The following is a 15,077-nucleotide window of genomic DNA, read 5'->3' as shown; positions in this document are numbered from 1 at the left end:
TGTTTTAGAATGTGCCTAGTGTACCGTCTTGCCCTAGAAATTCCCATTATATATACATATGTGTATATATGTACATGTGTGTATATGTGCATATACATATTAAAATGCGTGTGTATATGTATTTTTTTTTATACCAACTCTCACTATGTTGCCCAGGGTGGCCTTGAACTCCTGAATTCAAGCCATCCTCTTGCCTCAGCGTCCTGAGTAACTGGGAATATAGGTGGCTTCCCATTATTTTTTGGTGGTACTGGGGTTTGAGCTCAGGGTCTCACCCTTGCTAGGCAGGCGCTCTACCACTTGAGCCACTTTGCTAACCGCATTATATTCTTAATAAGATTTGTCTTTAGTGTTGTTTTGAAGCAGGCTCTTGCTCTGGATCCCTGGCTGGATTGGAACTTGTCATCCTCCCGCCTCAGCCTCCCAATTTCAGGGAGTGTACCACCACACCTGGCAACATTTGCTTTTAATATTAATTTCAGGAGTGATCTCCTTTTTCTAGCAGTTTTAAGTAGTTTCTGTTTCTTTAGGATAAATGCAATTATATAGTCTGTAAATAACGACAATTTCGCAACCTTCTATTACATATTTTAATTCAGCCCTTACCAATTGCCTGAGCAAGAACGTTTAGAGCAATAACTGGTAATAATCACAAATAACACTATTTTAACATTAGACACATCCTGCCTTGGCTTTAGAGAAATACGTTTTCAATGTGCCATCTGCTGACGGCACAGATTTCACTTTCACTGGAGATGACCCTTGGGGACTGACTTCCTGTGAGGACATACCAGTCTATTCATTAAGAAGCTGTTACGGACTGAGTGTTTGTGAGCCTCAAAACTCATATGCTAAGCTTTGCACAGTGGCAGGATCGCAGCCAATGAGGTTTATCCAAGGCACAATTATTGCTAATTGAAAACGTTTCCTAACACACCGCCATGACAGCTCGAAATATAGTTGGCATTGGCAATTTTTGATAGTCTCTACGGAGACTGAGAAAAAAACTCCAAAAACCAACTCCTATGTTGAAACCCCAATGGGATGGCATTTGGAGGTGGAGTAGGGGAGGTAAGTAGGTTAGGTCAGGTTGTGAGAGTGGGACCTGCACGACTGGAGTCAGTCTGTGTAAGAACAGCACACTGAGGTGAGGCCTGGTGAGAGGCAAGAAGGCCACTGTCTGCAGACCAGGAAGAGAGCCCGCTGGTCCTCCAGCCGCCGGAACTGTGAGAGACAAAGGCTGTGGAAGCACTGGTAAGGCGACATAGCAGCCTGAGCTAGCTAAGTCAAGGTCCATCAGAAGTAGGGGGCAGGATTTTGTTTTCAACATTAATGAAGGTAATATTTGACTTATTTAGCCATTTATATTACTAAATTGATCAGCAGAGTACCAGCCTTGATTTCTGGAAAACTGCTTTTGGTTTTGAAGTATTATTCTTTCAATATACTGCTAATTCAATTTATATAAATATATATAATATAATACACAGAAAATATATGTGTGCATATATTTCCTTTTTTCTTTTGTTTTGCAGTATTAGGGTTGAACTCAGGGCCTTGAGCTTACTAGGCAGGTGCTCTGTCACTTGCCTTTTTTGCTTTAGTTATTTTTCAGAGAGGGTTTTCATTTTTTCCCACCAGGCAGGCCTGGATCACAATCCTCCCACAGACCTGGGATTGTATGTATGCACCACAATGCCCAACGTTGTTTGTTGAGATGGAGTCTTGATAACTTTTTGCCCATGCTGACTTCCAACAATGATCCTCCTGATCCACCTCCTGAGTAGCTGGGGTTATAGGTGGGAGCCCCTGCCCTGCCTTTTTGTTTTTTGGTTTTTTTACTTTTAAATTTTTCTTTTCTACTCACAAGTAAAATTGGCCTATAGTTGTCTATATTAGGTTCTTAGACTAGTGATTTGTTGATTTTATATAGTGCATTAAGATATTTCCTTTATTTCTCTATGGTTTTGCACTGTTTAAATTGGGGCAAAAAAAAAATCCATGCTTTCAATATTTGAAAGACCTGAGTTTTCAAGGAAAATTTTATTAATTTCTTTCATGTTATTAATTTGCCTGGGCTTTCTATTTCTTTGTGATCCGCCTCCAGTTTTGTTAGTGTATATGTTTATAGAAGGTCACCAATTTTGTTTGGATTTGCAAGTTGATTAAAGTAGTACGTAACAGTCTCTATATTTCCTCTACAGATGGGACACACTTCCCTTTATAACTTCTAATTTTGTGGGCTTGTGCTTGCTTCTTTCTTTCTCCTTTGCTGACTTTTCCCCTCCCTTTCGACCAATAACAGCCATATAGTTCAGTGATCCAACTTTTAACTTTTAGCTTTATATATTCAATTTCCATATTTTGGGTTTTTTTTTTTCCTTTTTTTATTTTTTGGGGTTTTTTGGTTTTGGCAGTACAGGAGTTTAAACTCACGCTTGCTAGGCAGGCATTCTTACAGTTTGAGTCACTCCACAAGCCCTTTGTCTGTGTTCATTTTTCTCAAGATAGGGTCTCTAGAACTACTTGTCCGGGCTGGCTTGGAACCCTGATCCTTCTGATCTCTGCCTCCTGAGTAGCTAGGAATACAGGCATAAACCACCTGAGCCTGGGTAATTTTCATGTTTTCTTAATCAGCTTATGATTTTAACATTATTTCAGCATTTATTTTACTTTCTTTGGAATCATTTTATCGTTTTTCTAGTGTTTTGAAGTAGTTGGGTTTTCAAAGATTTTTTTCTGCAGTGACCGTTAACCACGAACGGTGGCTAAGAGCTCCACAGCGCCATCTGTTGGCCTTCCATGATATCGCGCTCACTAGAGACGGGTTTTTTGGTTTTGTTTTTTGTGAAGGCACATTTAATTTACTATAAAGAGTACAATTCAAAAGCTCAGATATGAAGGAACACATTCCCCCATTAACACCAACAGCAATGCTCTTTAACATGTGCCTGTTGGATGGGATGAGGGTTTTGTACAGCCCATGTCGCCATACTTTCTAGTTGTGAAGTGGTTTATGATGCTTCCAACAGTTTAAACCTGAAACTTGACACCACACCTTCGTGTCTGCACATTCCTCAGTTAAGGGTATCTACAGTTTTCAAAACCATTCAAAGGACAAGCCATTGATTTAAACCACACTGATTTAAGGCCCCATCAAATAATACCGAGCCCTAACCTAGTTGGTTAACCATATGTGCTTGTACTGACATCTGCTATTTGATTCTCTCATGACTATTAAAAGTATTTTTGGTTTTTTTGTTTGTTTGTTTTTAACGGTACTGGGGTTTGAATTGAGGGCCTACACCTTGAGCCACTCCGTCAGCCCTAATTTGTGATGGGTTTTATTGAGATAGGGTCTCACAAAATTATTTCTCTGGACTGGCTTTGAACGGCAATCCTCCTGTCCTCCTGATCTCTGCCTCCTGAGTAGCTAGGATTGCAGATGTGAGCCACCAGCATCCGGCTAAAAGTTGGTTCTTCATGCTTATAATAGTGGAACTACTCTATAGAACTCGGGAAGGAGGGAAAGGAAAAGAGAAAGATAGAGCATCAACAGTAGCATAAAACATTACATCTGTGAAGGTAGAGGATATAAGGATGTGTACTGAAAGCTGTTGAAAATGGGGGGTGGGAGGTAAAGGGGTAAGAGAGAGTAATGGAAGGGATTAAACAGACCAAAGTGAGTATATTCACAGTGGGGATACATCAAGAACCTCCTTTGAACATTGGCTTAAATATTAATAATGAAAGACAAGGCTGTAAAATAGGTACTGTGTGGGGGAGGGTACTTGTATGTGGGGGGGTGAATGAAGATTAGGTGAGGAAATATGGGTGATGGACTTCATAAACTTATACAAAATAGAACAAAGAAACCTCTTGCAATAATTTTAAGTGTGTGGGTAGGAGACTGAAGGGGAGAGAGGTGGGGTGATCTAACCTAATGTACAAAATAAGCCTATCTGGAATTGTCATAATGAATCTCCCCAGTACAATAAATATATCCTAATAAAAAATTAATGAAAAGAAAGTAGGTTCTTTACAAGTACATTCTAATTCACTTCATTTGAATTTTGAGTTCAACAACAATCATGAAGTCCACAGTCTTACTGGCAAAACTGATATCCAGTGTCTCTAAGTCACTATGCTGAAGGTTAAGAGCAATGCAATTCCATGTTTACATTTTACTGGAATTCTACATGTTCAATTCATGATTTAAAAATCTCTAGGTTTTCAGTCCTCCAAACTGTCTGAAGACAGCACAGACTTACAGCTGGCCTTTTGAAATTACTTATTTTGCACTTTAAATCTGAAAGACTGAAGAAGAACCCTGGGTGAGATGTGAGCATGTAGACATTGGGATGAGATCAAGGTGGGAATAAACAATAGAAGTAAATCCTCAGAGGTAGGAAGGAATGAGACATGTTGCCTAGCAGGAGACAGGAGTCAGCAGTGCAGCAGAGGATGTTTGGAAGGGGAAGTGGGTCAGACCACTCTTGACCTTGAATCCAGGTCTGGAGTTCAGAGAATGTCTGTAGATGGCGGGGAGCTATGGGGGTTTCTTGACAACTGGATGCCATGGGCTCAGAAGGGGATCAGCAGATGCCAGCACCTGGGTGTCAGATGCATCAGACACACCTGCTGTCAAGGTCAGTATGCCCTGGAGCTTGGGAAAGGTCATGCAAGTGTGGAAGTGGATGGAATGAAAGTGTCCATAAAGTCCCTAGCATTCAAATTCTTTTAAAGAGCCTGAGACAGAGCCCTGAGCAAGAAGAAATAAATTAATCAATCCTTTATCTGGGTGTGTGGCTCAAGTAGTAGAGCACCTGCCTAGCAAATGCAAGGCCCTGAGTTCAAGCCCCAGGACAGCCAAAAAAAAAAAAAAAAAAAAAAGACTCCCTCATTCCAACACTAAATGAGTAAAGTGAATGTTAAGTAGCAGAATGGAAACACTAATGGCAAGTAGGTTCTGGAAAGAACGGGCTTTTCATTCCTATAGATCTTTTTTCTTCATTCACAAACAAATTATTAGAGATTTATTTTTGTTATTAGAGGTCAAATCCTTATCTGGCATATTTAATGAAAAATATCGACTGATCTCTTCTTTTGGACAATGAAATTTTTCAAAGAGTAGTCAATTAGATGAGAAAAAAAAGCCAACAAAGATTGTTTTCTTTATTTCAGAGGTTTGCTAAATGTTTCCTATAAATAGAAGTCTCTTGTAGGGTGTTGAAAATATAATTCTATTTATAAAGATTTTGGATATGCAGCTGTGTGTGGTGTCTCACACCTGTAATCCCAGCATTTGGGAGGCTGAGGCAGGAAGACTGGGAGTTCAAGTGCCTGCTGGGCTACATAGCAAGACCCTGTCTTGAAATAAACAAAGGAACCAAATTTATGGCTGTGCTGAACTTTTTCATGCAAAATGATGCCTAAAATGCCTTGCAGGCACTGGATAACCTCCCACTCCAAATAGTTCTGAGGCAAATCAGGCTATCCCAGGGAGTGAGTTTCCTCCAGATTAGACGTGACGTCAGGTGTTCTCACCTGGGTCAGACACATCTGTGTCTCCCAACCAGAGGCTGTATGCTTGGCTTGACCTTTCTAAGACAGCTGCATTCACCTGATAAGCCTGCTCAGTTTGCCTGATGTCTGTGAGAATAATCACACTGGAAGGTGCAGGGCAGGTTCCTGCTTCCAGATTGCACACAGAGCAGGAGAGGTTTGGAATAGGTCACTGGCGTCATCAAACTCGACTTGTCCAGTAAGATACTCATACAACTGTGGTGGTCTCTAGCAGAGAAGAGAAGCCCACTCAGATCTTGGACATCTCTTCTAACCATGGTGGAGTCAAGGCTAACCCAGGGCCAGAAGGAAAGGTAACTTACTGGCTTCCCATGTCAGTGATTAAAAGTCCATGCCACTGGGTATGGTGGCACAGACCTGTAATACCAGCACCTGGGAAGCTGAGGTAGGAGAATCGTAGTCAGAGGTCTGGCTCCAGACAAAAATATGAGACTCTATCTGAAAAATAATTAAGGCAAAAAAGGTCTGGGCACATAGCTCAAGTGGTAGAGTATCTGTCTAGCAAATTTGAGACTCTTAGTTTATATCCCAGCACCGCAAAAAAAAAAAAAAAAGGTTGGGTGTTGGTGGCTTACACTTGTAATCCTAGCTACTTGGGAGGGTGAAATCTGAAGGACTTTGACTTGAGGACAGCCCAGGTACATAGTTGAGACCCCAAAATAATCAGAGCAAAAATGGAAGGGAGGCATGGCTCACACAGCATCTGCTTTGGCAAGTGCAAAGCCCTGCATCAGTGCCAAGTGCATTCAAAGGTATTGTTGTGCTGAGTATATGAGGGATTCAAGTTTCCCTTTTCAGGATTATCTTTCATTACCCTGGGTAAGTGATTGATAGGTGCCAAGGCCCACCAGCTCCCAGTTTCCCTGGCTTTCTTGTCTTTCTAGGTGTCTCTCCTGACTCCTGAGAACCGAGACCATCCAGACCCACACGGCCCCCGTCCACACTGTCATGACTTGCCTTTTCCACCATCTTCATTAACAGAACTGCATGATGAGTGTCCCTTATCTGAAATGCTTGAGATCAGAAATGTTCTGGATTTTTGTTTCTTTCAGATTTAGGAATAACTGATATACACAGTGAGATATCTTCAGGATGGACTCAAATCTAAATAAAAAATTCATTTATGTTTCATAAATACCTTATACACATAGCCTGAAGGTGATTTTATGCAAGATTTTCAATTATTTTGTGCATGAAATTTTGCCCTTGTGCCATCATGTTGGTACCCAAAAAGTTTCAGATTTTGGAGCATTTAAGATTTTGGCTTGTCAGGTGTGGTGGCGCACTCTTGTAATTCCAGATAGTCAGGAGACAGAGGCAAGAGAATTGCAGTTCGAACCAGCCAGGGAAAAAGTCAGTGCAAAACCCTATCTGAAAAACAATCCAAAAAAGTAGAAGAACCAGAGTGTGGCTCAAGAAGTAGAATGCTTGCCTAGCAAGAGAGTGACCCTAAATTCAGCCCCCAAAACCCCCCCAAAAAAGACTTTGGATTTTCTGATTTGGGATGCTGAACATGTATTATTCCAGGAAACTCTTGCCTTGGAAGATAAAAGTTGCAAGTAATTTGTTTATTCAAGGAAGTTTAAAAAAAAACTAATTAAATAACGTATTCAATTCTGTTTTCTTATGGTGAGATGGGAGTTTGCACTCAAGGCTTCACACTTGCAAAGCAGACCCTTTACTGCTTGAGCCACAATCCAGTCCATTTTGCTGTGGTTATTTTGGAGATGAGGGTCTCACAAACTATTCGCCTAAGCTGGCCTCGTACCAAGATCCTCCTGACTTCAGTATCCCAAATACGATTACAGACATAAGCCACTGGTACCCAACCCTGTTAAACTATTAAACAGAAAATGCCAAACAGCAGTTTACTTATCAAGACTCTGAACCTCTTAGGTAAAAAAATGGTCTCACTATTTACCAAATCTAAACTATTATCTCATGACCACCTCAGTCCAAATCAGGCCCAATCCTAATTAGACCAGATGCCTGTGTCTTGTACATGTCTCGAGGTTTTGAGACAAGAATGAACTCATTCTCTTCTTATTAATATGTTGTTTTGATAGCATTTTTTTTTTTTTTTTGGACAGGGTCTCACTGTCTAGCTCAGGCTGGCCTCGAACTCCCTGATCCTCCTGCCTTCGCCTCCTTAGTGCTGGGATTACAGGCATGTACCATCACGGCCAGCTTGGTAGCAATTTTGAAAAACCAGCATTTGATAGTCTCATCTGTCTCATCTGTCACTGAGCCTCTCTGTGACAGGGCCATCCTGACTCACGCAAAGGGGATCTGGATTAGAGGAACTCCAGGAACAGGAGAAAGGTTTATGTAGCCGTAATTATCCAGCCTAGACTTCCATGTTAATGCAGTTGATTCCTGTCTGCTACGTTTGGGGTCAGCAGCTAGGTAATGGGAATTAAAAGCTGAAAAACCACAAAGTCTCCCTGCCTGCTCTCCCTCCAGAGTTTAGTGTGGACGAGAGACCTCTGAACAGACAGAAAGCAATTCACTGTGTACGACATTATGTGGAGTGGTGCTTCTTAAACTGTAATCAGGAACAAGATTTTCCCCACTGGGCTAGAGGACAGGCATAGGGCAGATCCTCCCTCAGAAGCAACAGCCTCTGACACCTCCATCTCAACTTCCCTCCAGAGCTGGGAGACGACGCATTCTCCGTCATACAGCCCTGGTGAGCGAACAAGGTGTGCTGGTGAGGAAAGGTGGCTTGGGGAGTCACAGCTGTGTTCTAGACCAGCACGGTACTGAGACTGCAGAATCAGGGAGGTGCAGACCATGAAGGCCTTGATGGTGGAGTTAGAAGGCTAAACTCAATTCTACAATTCAATAACTTCACACTTTTTATTGATCTAGGGCTGGTGCATGGCTCAAGTGGTAGAGCACCTGTCTAGCAAGCACAAAGCCTCAGGGCTTCAACCCCCATATGATGAAAAAAATAAATATTTATTTTTGTTTAATAAGTAACATGCACAGAGCTAAAAAATACCCCAGGCTCCAGTTGGTATACAGTAAAACATTTCCTACCTTTCCTTCCTCCTGCCACTTCCTCGGACAGGACCACCATTTCCAGCCTGTGTCTTCCCCCGGCTTCCCAAAGTGGGGGTGCTGTCCAGGAGCCTCGGGAACTTCCTAGAAATGCAGAATCGCAGGCTCCCTCAGACTTAGGGAATCAGGATCTGCGTTTTAACAAGGTGGCCAGGCCGTCTGAATGGAGATTTTACTTCCAGACACACCACTGTCTCCAGTCTGAGATCCCTCTTGCATATTAAGGCACTCAAGAATGCCTGTGAAACTTGGGAAGGCAGCTGCATTAGGGTGGAGGAAGCTGTGGTTTGTTTTATTTGTTTATTTATTGCTGGGGATCCTAGCCAAGACCTCAAGCATGCTAGGCACATGCCACACCACTGAGCCCACCCCAGGCTCAGGACTCTGTATTTCTGTCTGGCCACATGGAGCTGCTGAGCCATGGCTCTGACACTTTGAACAGCTCTGCAGCTCTGTGGAATGGTGGTGGCTTGTGTGGGACATGTCAGGAAAGTCATTGAGCTGATACGCTGAGGATGGAATGGAAAAGGGCTAGGGAAGGACAGACAAAAAAGTGTAAGAGGCAGAAGAGCTGCCCAAGGGCCAGCGGGCACCTGGATTGTGGGTCTCTGTAAGTCCCTGCTCCAATTCCTGCTGGTGTAGTGGCCTTGAACCTTGTGAGAGCTAATACAGATGTGATGGGACACTGAGCGGGACTTGTCATGTTGCCTTGCGAGTAGTTACAGCCTTAAATTGGAGAACACAGCACGCAGCTGGCCCAGACGCCAGGCCTTGTCCAAGCATGGAAGTGGGGTGGAGACAGGATGAGGAGAGGCAGAGAGGAAGTCAGCTGGGACCCCCTGGAGCACAGGCTGGGCTCCCTGGGTGCCAGGCCCAACTCTGTGATGGGGATGGGGTAAGGAATTGGCTTAGAACTATGCTATAGGGAATTCCTTCCTCAGGGAATAGTGGGGCTTGGCCCATCTGTGCTCTGGACAGAGGCCCCTTTCTTCCCCAGAAATGCTGAGCCTGTGGACATTCTGACACTCAACTGTTCCAGTCTTGAACACTCTGCCTGTTTTGTCCCCTCTGTCCTCGGGTCACCCAGCTGGACTTGCGGGTCAGTGACTGATTTAATATTGGGTCCCTGAAACAGCAGAGCCTCCTTGCCCCCCTCTCCCCACACACCAGGCACCCTTTCTCCAGCTTGGGACAGACGAATTTGAGTGCATGACATGGAGTGTAGTTCCAGAGTCTGAGCTGTCTACTTGAAATCTGGATGTGCTGTCCCTAGGCTATGGCCATGGATGAGTTACTCAACCTCTCTATGCTTCAGTACCTTCATATGTAAAACATAGATAACAGAAGTGCTTACCTGTGACTGTAAGAAGTAAATGACTTTATACAAAGTCCTTAAAACCAGTGCCTCAATGGGGAATGGTGGTGCACACCTGTAATCCCAGCCTACATCATTATTCAGGAGGCTGAGGCAGGAGGATTGTGAATTTGAGGCTAGCCTGGGTTACATGGTGAGATCCTGCTTCAAAATAAATAATAAATAAATAAAAGAAAATAAAAAGAGACTCCCAACAGCAAAAGAACCCAGAAACCAAAAAAAGCAACAGCAACAAACCCCAAACAAATGCTCCCCCCAAACCCAATGCTTGCACACTTCTAAGTCTAAGTTCCTGCGTTCCCAGGAGATGGTCTGATTGGCCCAGGTCATATCTAGTGTCTGTCCTTCAAGGGCCAGGGACACGTACAGCTATGGTCCTGTGATGCTGGGTGGGGCTGGGAAGGGAGGTCCCAGGTAGGCAGGACTGGTGGAGCATTGTTCTCTCCGTCACGGCCCCTTGCTTCTCCTTTCAATGTGTCTGACTTCTATTCACCAGTATTCCAGCTCTCTCCTCTCCACCTCGAGGCTTCACTCACTTCTCACGCCCAACGATAACCCACTGTCACTGTCTGAAAATCTGTTTTTCTATTCAGATTGCTCAGGTAATTCACTGATCTTGGCCAGATTGCTACACAGGACATGTCAAAGATGCTTCAAAGATCTGTTTCAGGACTGACTGGTTGGGGTGCAGAGCCTGTATCTGGGATTCGGCCAGGGTGACACAATGCTGTGATTTCTGCAGGGCTGTAGCCTTGGTGATTCCACTATGGGGCTGGTTTCATAAGGACACATCCATCACACCGGCCTATGAAATGATGCTTCTCCAGAAAGGTTTTCCTAAGCTTTTCTACCCCGAAATCCACTAACTATGGTATTAGGCCCTCAAAGTCCCAAGTGCATTTTTTTCAATGCAACACACACTAGCTGAAGTTAGAAGATTATGTCTTTTAAGACATAATCTTAGAACTAAGCAGTCCAGAGAAAAGGCATGACGGGACCCCTGCTGTTGCAATCTCCCGAATCCAGCTTGATCACTGGCACATTGCAGCCAGTGGGAAGGGGGAAATGCATTTCCTTTCCAACTGCAAGGGCATTTCGCAGCCGGCTTTGCCTGCATCTGATTAGCTGGGACTTAGTTGCATGGTCACATAAAACTGCAAGGGCAATGACAGCTGTATTCTGGGAGGCATGTGCCCCGTCACAGACTGGTGATTCTGTTAAGGAGGGAGGGGAGAATGGGTACTGGGGGCAATGGCACCCCCATTCATTCAGGTCATCCATTTTTCTTTTCATGGTATTGGGGTTTGAACTCAGGGCCTTATACTTGCTAGGCAGGAACTCTATCACTTGAACCATGCGCTATCCCGTCATTCATTTTTGATGTCTCTCCACCATTCAATTTGTCACCACATCCAGGCATACCTCCGTTCTTGGTGCATGTCCTGAGGGTCTCTATCTTTATCCCTGCTCTTACTGTTTTATATCCAGTGTCTCACTTCAGTTTCTGTTGGGTACGAGAAGTGGCAGAAGAGGACATTTGAAAGGGAGGTCTCACTTGCATGCTTTTGTTGGTTTGTTTGTTTTGTGGTACTGGGGGTTGAACTCAGGTCCTACATCTTGAGCTACTCTGCCAGCCCTTTTTGTGATGGATTTTTTCAAGATGGGGGTCTCATGAACTATTTGCCCAGGCTGACTTCGAACTTTGATCCTCCTGATCTCTGCCTCCTGAGTAGCTAGGATTACAGGCGTGAGCCACTGGTGCCCAGCTCATTTGCATGTTGTTATTAGAAATTTGTACTTGAGCCTGAGACATGAGAGGTCCGTCTCACTCACCCCTTGGAGAATCCAGAGCAGCCTTGCCCTGCTAAGGAACAAATCTGAACAGATGGCTCCCATGTTTAAAAATTCTTCAGTGGCTCCTGCTGCCCAAATGGGCAGGATTTTAAGTGGTGGGGTTCAGATTCCAAATGCCTGAGGTCAGCCAACTTTGCACAGATATGCATTTTTTTGAAGAGCACCCCAGATTCTCTAAGGGGTCTGTGAGACGGACCCCTCAAGTTCCAATTCCTAGTATCAACTTATAAGTGGGACACATTTCCCTACCTCCCTCTCAAATCTCCTTTCCTGTCACTTCTCCCACACAAGTGAACCTGAGTCATCTGAAATTCTGTCTAACAGGCCATCCCTTTTCACATGCCACCGGACCCCGTGTGGCTGACTCAGTCTCCAAAGCACAGTTCAAACTGCCTCCCCTGTCTCAGCCTTGGAGGTAGGGTGGAACTTTTAGGGGGTGAGGCCTACTTGGAGGCCTTAGGTTATGGGGGTATGCCCTCAAACGAGATTAAGGTATTTCTCATGGAATCCTGGTTAGTTGTTCTGAGACTGTTATAAAATCCTGAGCCTGACCCCACCCAGCTCTCCAGCTTCCTGTACCCAGATGTGCTCCTGCCATTGTCATTCAGCCTTCACCAGACCCTGCACAATGCTGATTGGACTTTCAGCCCCCCTAACTGTGAGCTAAACAACCATCTTTTTCTTCATGAGTAGCCTTCCTCAGGTGTTTTGTTATAGCAACAAAAAGCAAATTAATACAGACCTGCCATTCAAATTCCCAAGAATGAAGAACAGAGAAATGCAAAGACATTTTGAAACAGAAGACCAAGAGGCAGCATTTTAATAGACAAAGACTAAGGACAGGCAAGGGCCTTGCTACCCCAAGTGTGGTTGTGGCCCCACAGCATCAGCATCCTCTGGGAACTGGTCAGAAATACAGAATCTTGGGCGCCACCCTAGGCTTACTGTGTGCAACAGGATCCCAGAGGATTGTGTCACGTTAATGTTTGCAAAGCACTGGTCTAGAACACGAATTAAGGTGAAGCTTTTCTTGCTTTTACAATAGAGTTGAGGTGGAAATAAATCCACTTTGCATTTAAAAAATTTTTTTTTTTTAGCTCATCGTGTGCTCCATTCTCTTCATTTCTGAGCAGCACCGAGACGTCAGTGTTCCCGCCCTGGGACTGTGTGATGTTTCTTATGAGTCACAACAGTGTAAAGAAGTTTGTTGTACCATTACTGAAGACAGCCTTTATGAGTTATAAACTGGATTCCTGAACTCCCATCAGCAGTTTCTTGCTCAGCACCCCCAGGAGGTAGGTTGTAGGATCATTTCTGCTGTCAGAGATGATGAAACTGACGCCCAAGCTTTGTGACTCACTCAAGGGCCGCCAAGCAAACTGGCATTCCAGTCCAAATAAGAACTCATGCTTTTGAGTTTTCAGTGACGTCTTTCTTTTCTATTTAAGGGTTTTATTTTTATTTTTTGCACAAAAGACTTTAGAACACATTCACAGATCATCTTGTGTGAGCTTTGAACATGAACCCTGGATTATGGAAACTGAGGAAGAATTATTCAGAGGAGCCAGATGTCAGTCCAGGGAGGACCCTGCCCTGACCAGCCTGGCTATAGCCCAGGCTGGAGGGCCCACTGTGCAGCCAGAAGCCTGGGACTCTTTAGAGTCCTATGGAGGGTACTGGGGATTATCATGAGGCTATGGAGGAGAGGTGGTAGCTTCTAGAGGATGTCATCCCCAAAATGAAGTGTGCTCCGACTCAGTCCCTTCTGTCACAGGTTAAGAATAGCTGATGTAACTGGACTCTGCCTAAATATGTATGCGTGGTGTGTGTCATTGGACTGGATTTCCTGATTAATTCTATTTTCCACAGAGCAACCAGAGCCACTGGGTGACCCAGCAGTGTTCGAGACTGTACACGTGGCATTGGCTTTAATGTGTTTCTTCCCGTCCTGTTAGAATTGAAGATTATTCTGTCACCCCATCTAAACTAAGTGTCCAAATGGAACTTGATCAGTGTCACCTGTCTTCACCGTGTATTCCCTAGGGACTTCTTGAGAAGGATCACCAGGGTGGCAGCTGAAGTCCTCTCCCATCTTCTCTAGACATGCATATCCAATGGATATATTTGGATATACTTGATTAAAAACAAAAAGGCCATGTAAAAAGTATTGCTTTTCTAACATGCGGGTGTGCTGCTGCCTGCCTGCTGGCTACACGGTGCTGCAAAGGTAGTCACCAGGAATTCAAGGCTGAAGATGTTTTGGATTTTTGGATGACACCAGTGTACCCAGCACTCTGCGCCTTGCTCCCTGCTCTGAAGTCCAGTGTAGTTTTGGGGCTTGACCTAAGGCAAAAACTACAAAGCATCCTAATGAGCAGAATTACACAACAGGAATGTATGTGCATATTTGAAATAGTTTCTTCTCTTGAGAGGCAGCCCTCTGGCTCTGACCCCTGCCCTCTCCAAGGACAAGGGCGGAGTCCAGAGAAGGAGCCTTTTGTTCCTGGCTGCCAGTTCTCCTGCAGCTCCTACAGCCCCAGGGACCTGCCCCGTTCTGAGTGGGCTCTCAGAAGCTCTGCAATTTCCACATGGGTGGGTGACTTCAGCACGATGGACAAAGCTGTGTGGCCAGCCTGCAGGGGAGAAAGAAAAGGAGAAGTAAACTTCATCTTATCTACCAGGCACAAGCCTGCAGAGACCAAGGAAGGAAAGCCATTCAAAAAGCATGAAGCTAATGAGAATGGGGACCACAAGAATGGGGGCCCCCTTCCTTGGAAAGAGCAGTCACTCCTGGGAAATGTGTGTCAGTGGAAACAAAGAAGGGTCACTCAGCTTTTAATGCTTAAATTACACCTTTAATTCCAGCACTTGAGAAGCCAAGGAAGGGGGATCCAGAGTTCGAGGCCAGCATGGGCTACATGGTGAAATCCTGTCTCAAAAAAAAAAAAAAGAAAAGAAAAAGTGAAAACTGGCATTTTGTGTTTTTCTCCAGTCTTTTCTAAATTTATTGGTTTTAAAACCGAGGAAGAAAACACACATTAATCTTGAATCTGCTTTTACTTTTACTTACCATGGGATGCTGGGAGACTGTCTAGTACATACTGTCTTCATAACGCTTGGGTTTTCTTGTGGCTGTTAAAATATCCCATAATGTTCTAACCAGTTCCCTCCTACTGGAGACTTATGCTGTTTCCATATC

General features: G+C 44.2%; 1 protein-coding gene, 1 long non-coding RNA gene and 1 other non-coding gene across 5 annotated transcripts in view; 1 reads left to right on the top strand and 2 right to left on the bottom strand.

Moving 5' to 3' along the window:
* Positions 1 to 9,024, bottom strand: part of LOC141424925 (uncharacterized) — a 53,917-nt gene extending 44,893 nt beyond the window's left edge. For both annotated transcript variants that reach the window (XR_012449878.1, XR_012449879.1), the window contains exon 1: positions 8,629 to 9,024. This is a non-coding gene — a long non-coding RNA (uncharacterized lncRNA). The remainder of the gene's footprint in view (positions 1 to 8,628) is intronic.
* LOC141425121 (U4 spliceosomal RNA) lies at positions 855 to 995 on the top strand. The gene has a single exon (XR_012450214.1). It is a non-coding gene; the product is annotated as a U4 spliceosomal RNA (small nuclear RNA).
* Positions 9,025 to 12,637: 3,613 nt separating the features above from the next.
* Kank4 (KN motif and ankyrin repeat domains 4) overlaps positions 12,638 to 15,077 on the bottom strand; it is a 39,729-nt gene continuing 37,289 nt past the window's right edge. For both annotated transcript variants that reach the window (XM_074079925.1, XM_020184874.2), the window contains one exon: positions 12,638 to 14,511. In XM_074079925.1, the coding sequence (XP_073936026.1) occupies positions 14,407 to 14,511 (105 nt within the window). In that variant the 3' untranslated portion in view covers positions 12,638 to 14,406. The remainder of the gene's footprint in view (positions 14,512 to 15,077) is intronic.

Source organism: Castor canadensis, chromosome 7 (assembly GCF_047511655.1).
Source record: "Castor canadensis chromosome 7, mCasCan1.hap1v2, whole genome shotgun sequence".
Classification (NCBI taxonomy): Eukaryota; Metazoa; Chordata; class Mammalia; order Rodentia; family Castoridae; genus Castor; species Castor canadensis.
The sequence above is the reverse complement of the archived record's forward strand: the minus strand, read 5'-3'. Positions and strand labels throughout refer to the sequence as shown.